This window comes from Pangasianodon hypophthalmus, chromosome 10 (assembly GCF_027358585.1).
Source record: "Pangasianodon hypophthalmus isolate fPanHyp1 chromosome 10, fPanHyp1.pri, whole genome shotgun sequence".
Classification (NCBI taxonomy): domain Eukaryota; kingdom Metazoa; phylum Chordata; class Actinopteri; order Siluriformes; family Pangasiidae; genus Pangasianodon; species Pangasianodon hypophthalmus.
Window position 1 is genome coordinate 841,458 of NC_069719.1, and position 5,000 is coordinate 846,457.

A 5,000-nucleotide genomic window follows, 5' to 3' on the forward strand; every position below is an offset into this window, starting at 1 on the left:
AGAGACACTCCCAAAGTTTACACACGAGACATGTGGCTGAAGCCCACAAACAAGAGAGACAAAAAAAAAGTTTATGAGAGATACTGTTAAACTTTACAGAGAGATACGGTTAAACTTTACAGGTGAGAGAAACGGTTAAACTTTACAGGTGAGAGATACCGTTAAACTTTACAGGTGAGAGATACCGTTAATCTTTACAGGTGAGAGATACGGTTAAACTTTACAGGTGAGATATACCATTAAACTTTACAGGTGAGAGATACCGTTAAACTTTACAGGTGAGATATGCCATTAAACTTTACAGGTGAGATATACCATTAAACTTTACAGGTGAGAGATACCGTTAAACTTTACAGATGAGATATACCATTAAACTTTACAGGTGAGATATACCGTTAAACTTTACAGGTGAGATATACCATTATTCTTTACAGGTGAGAGATACCGTTAAGCTTTACAGGTGAGATATACCGTTAAACTTTACAGGTGAGATATACCGTTAAACTTTACAGGTGAGATATACCGTTAAACTTTACAGGTGAGAGATACCGTTAATCTTTACAGGTGAGAGATACGGTTAAACTTTACAGGTGAGAGATACGGTTAAACTTTACAGGTGAGAGATACCGTTAAACTTTACAGATGAGAGATACGGTTAAACTTTACAGATGAGATATACCATTAATCTTTACAGGTGAGATATACCGTTAAACTTTACAGGTGAGATATACCGTTAAGCTTTACAGGTGAGAGATACCGTTAAACTTTACAGGTGAGATATGCCATTAAACTTTACAGGTGAGATATACCATTAAACTTTACAGGTGAGAGATACCGTTAAACTTTACAGATGAGATATACCATTAAACTTTACAGGTGAGATATACCGTTAAACTTTACAGGTGAGATATACCGTTATTCTTTACAGGTGAGAGATACCGTTAAACTTTACAGGTGAGAGATACCGTTAAACTTTACAGGTGAGATATACCATTATTCTTTACAGGTGAGAGATACCGTTAAACTTTACAGGTGAGAGATACCGTTAAACTTTACAGGTGAGAGATACCGTTAATCTTTACAGGTGAGATATACCGTTAAACTTTACAGGTGAGATATACCATTAATCTTTACAGGTGAGATATACCATTAATCTTTACAGGTGAGATATACCGTTAATCTTTACAAGTGAGAGATACCGTTAAACTTTACAGGTGAGATATACCGTTAATCTTTACAGGTGAGAGATACCGTTAAACTTTACAGGTGAGATATACCGTTAAACTTTACAGGTGAGATATACCGTTAATCTTTACAGGTGAGATATACCGTTAATCTTTACAGGTGAGATATACCGTTAATCTTTACAGATGAGATATACCGTTAAACTTTACAGGTGAGATATACCGTTAAACTTTACAGGTGAGAGATACCGTTAAACTTTACAGATGAGAGATACGGTTAAACTTTACAGATGAGAGATACGGACGAATTTTACGGATGAGGGGTACAGACGTTTACAGATGAGAGATAAGGACATAGTTTAAAGTTGAGAGACAGTGCCAAAATTTACAGATAAGAGATATGGTTAAAGTTTACGGATGAGGGGTACAGGTGAGGTTTACAGATGAGAGATACGGTCGAAGTTTACGGATGAGAGGCACAGAAGTTGTTTACAAGTGAGAGACACTGCCAACATTTACAGATGGGAGATACAGAAAATTTTACTGATGAGAGATACGGATGATGTTTACAGATGAGAGATACGGATGATGTTTACAGATGAGAGATACGGATGATGTTTACAGATGAGAGATACGGATGTTGTTTACAGATGAGAGATACGGATGATGTTTACAGATGAGAGATACGGATGTTGTTTACAGATGAGAGATACGGATGATGTTTACAGATGAGAGATACGGATGTTGTTTACAGATGAGAGATACGGATGATGTTTACAGATGAGAGATACGGATGTTGTTTACAGATGAGAGATACGGATGTTGTTTACAGATGAGAGATACGGATGTTGTTTACAGATGAGAGATACGGATGTTGTTTACAGATGAGAGATACGGATGTTGTTTACAGATGAGAGATACGGATGATGTTTACAGATGAGAGATACGGATGGTGTTTACAGATGAGAGATACGGATGGTGTTTACAGATGAGAGATACGGATGATGTTTACAGATGAGAGATACGGATGTTGTTTACAGATGAGAGATATCGATTTTGTTTACAGATGAGAGATACGGACGAAGTTAACAGATGAGACATGAGACTGAAGTTTACAAATGAGACATACAGATAAAGATGTATAAACAAACCACACAGCTGAAGTTTATGAACAAGACGTACAATACAAACAAAAATGACGGAAATGAGACGTACAGCTGACGTTTACAAACAACTGAAATAATTATGATTATAATCGTAATCACAGCAAAAATACTCGACCATACATTTATTGTATGAATTTTTCTGATGTTTTTTGGTTCGTTTTGGCATGTTTTGCCTGTGTGTGTGAATGTGTGTGTGTGTGTGTGTGTGTGTGTGTGTGTGTATATACAGGTCAGCACTCCTGTGGTAGCCTCGTCCTCTCAGGAGAAGCCGAAGGACAGCGAGCAGTTTGAGTGGGTGACCATCGAGCAGTCGGGTGAGCTGGTGTACGAGGCGCCCGAGAGCGTCGCCACGGAGCCACAGCCAATCAAATCCTCCGTCCAGACCACCTCCCCTATCCCCGCCCACTCTCTGGCCGCCTTCGGGCTGTTCCTGCGTCTGCCGGGATACGCCGAGGTCCTGCTGAAGGAGAGGAAACACGCACAGTGCCTGCTCAGGCTGGTGTTGGGGGTCACGGACGACGGCGAGGGCAGTAAGTCACCTCACACCGTTATAACAGCACATAATGACTCTTAGACACTTCACAACTTCACAGGAAGTGTTCATTAATCCGTCCTGACTCCGTGCACTTCAGCGCCCCCTGCTGATGCACTGTGGTGTAGTTTAGTATTTGTCTTGTTAGAGTTACCATCATTTACTGCTGTCCTTCATACGCATTCACGATTTTACAACATCCTGGATATGTCCTTTCTTTTCCAGCTTGTTACCATGACAACAAGTGCAAGAGGCTTATTCTTTCTAAACACACTTTATTAATACGCTAAAACAGTCAAAATAGTTTAACATAAGCAGCTAAGAAAATAAAAGCTTTTTTGTTATGTTCTGATTTTTCATTTGAGCTAAACATAACACACATTGGTTCAAAATTAATTCCTTATTATTGTAACATTTAATTGATAAATTAATTAATTAATTAAGGTTAGTTTAGGTTGTTATTTATTTAATACAGCTTAGATTAGACACTTCAGTTTGATTAGTTGTGATAAAGTGAAATAGTCACTTGATTAACTTTATTAAATCTTGTTATACAGACAGTTGAGGACGAATTAATAACTTAAATTCACACCGTAATAGAATTAATTCTCGATATTAGAACTTTTGGTTCTTTGTAGCATTAAGTGGCTGGAGTTTATGGCTTTAAAAGCTCCCTGTGTTCGTCTCGGTGTTTTAACACTAAACAAATAAATAAATAAACAAACAAACTCAAAACGTGAACTCAGTAAATATTAATATGAATAAAGAGAAGTTTGTATAATCTGAGATTTTTTGTATAAAACTGAGAATTTTTTTTGTGATGGATTAAAATATTATGCAGCAGCGAAATCGTAACACATGCAACAGAAAAATAAACCGAGATGATATTGTTCCTTAGCTATAGAAGGTTAGATTATTAATTCATGCTGAACAGTAGTTTTTTTTAAACCACATATTCATTTATCTTGGATAACGGAGCAAAAACTAACTTGTTGAAAACATCTTGGCGCTTTTTAGTCCCTGGTTGGTGAATAAAATTGTGCTTTAAATGATATAGAACGTATATTAAAGTATTAAAGAGAGTTTATTAGTCCTTAAAGTCGTAATAAAGGCTGCTGCCATGTGATGCTAGAAATTAAAGTCCCAACATGGAGAATGTTATGAACAAGAACAATATGTGAGTTTAAGTTGTTAATTAAAAAAATGTTTATTATGTTATTACAAGACATAACGTATTTATTAGACATTTTCACAGTACTGATCTTCAATTTTGTAGTAATTTAGGTAGTTTCAGTTATAATAATAAGCGTTTAATTTATAAAACGAACAAAATCTTAATTAACTCCGTATGTATTCCTTAAAATAGTGTTTTCTTTGCTTATTTGTTTGTTTATTTATTCTTTAATTGTTATAATTTTGATATTTCAATAGCGACAAGCATGAACAACATTACAGAGGCGAGGGCCTGAATAGGAATGAATAAATAAAGGGATTAAAAAAAAAAAAAAAACGAGGAAGGAAATGAGGTTTCGAGTCGCTAGTGACTCGAGGCACGGGTTTAAGGGTGAGGTTTAAATTCCCGATGGCTTCCACGTGATCGTAATCAGACCAGTCCGATTTTCAGCAGTCCAGTTTCTTCCAATCTCATAGCGCTGATGGGTTTCGGGTCTAAATACGAGGGGAAAAGCGGTTCATCTACGGATCCACCACACACACACACACACACACACACACACACACACACAGACAGAGCGCCTAATAACTGATAGTGTGATTAGCGAGTGGACTTTTGCTGTATCTCATAAACACACACACACACAGATGTACACAATCAGGAGGCAGCCGTATTGATTGTGCAGCATGACTCAGTACTACCCCAGTGTGAGTTATTGATCAGGTACGTGTGTGTTCTCCGCGCTGATCGGTCTAATCGTGTGTAAATGAGCGGGTGGCGCGTGGACAACGTGGACGAGTGATTGACAGCGGTGGTAATCGATCAGGCGTGTGCTCACGGCGTGGACGATTGATTGACGTGTGTGTGTGTGTGTGTGTGTAATGAGAGATTATTGATGTGGACTGCTGTTACTGTGTCTGTTTCATAATCATATTTCACTTGTA

General features: G+C 37.6%; 1 protein-coding gene across 9 annotated transcripts in view; it reads left to right on the top strand.

Annotated features, from left to right (window-relative positions):
- Positions 1 to 5,000, top strand: part of birc6 (baculoviral IAP repeat containing 6) — a 120,920-nt gene that overhangs the window by 78,124 nt on the left and 37,796 nt on the right. For all 9 annotated transcript variants that reach the window (XM_053237756.1, XM_053237759.1, XM_053237762.1 and 6 more), the window contains exon 62: positions 2,580 to 2,880. In XM_053237756.1, coding sequence (XP_053093731.1) covers positions 2,580 to 2,880 — 301 coding nt within the window. The remainder of the gene's footprint in view (positions 1 to 2,579; positions 2,881 to 5,000) is intronic.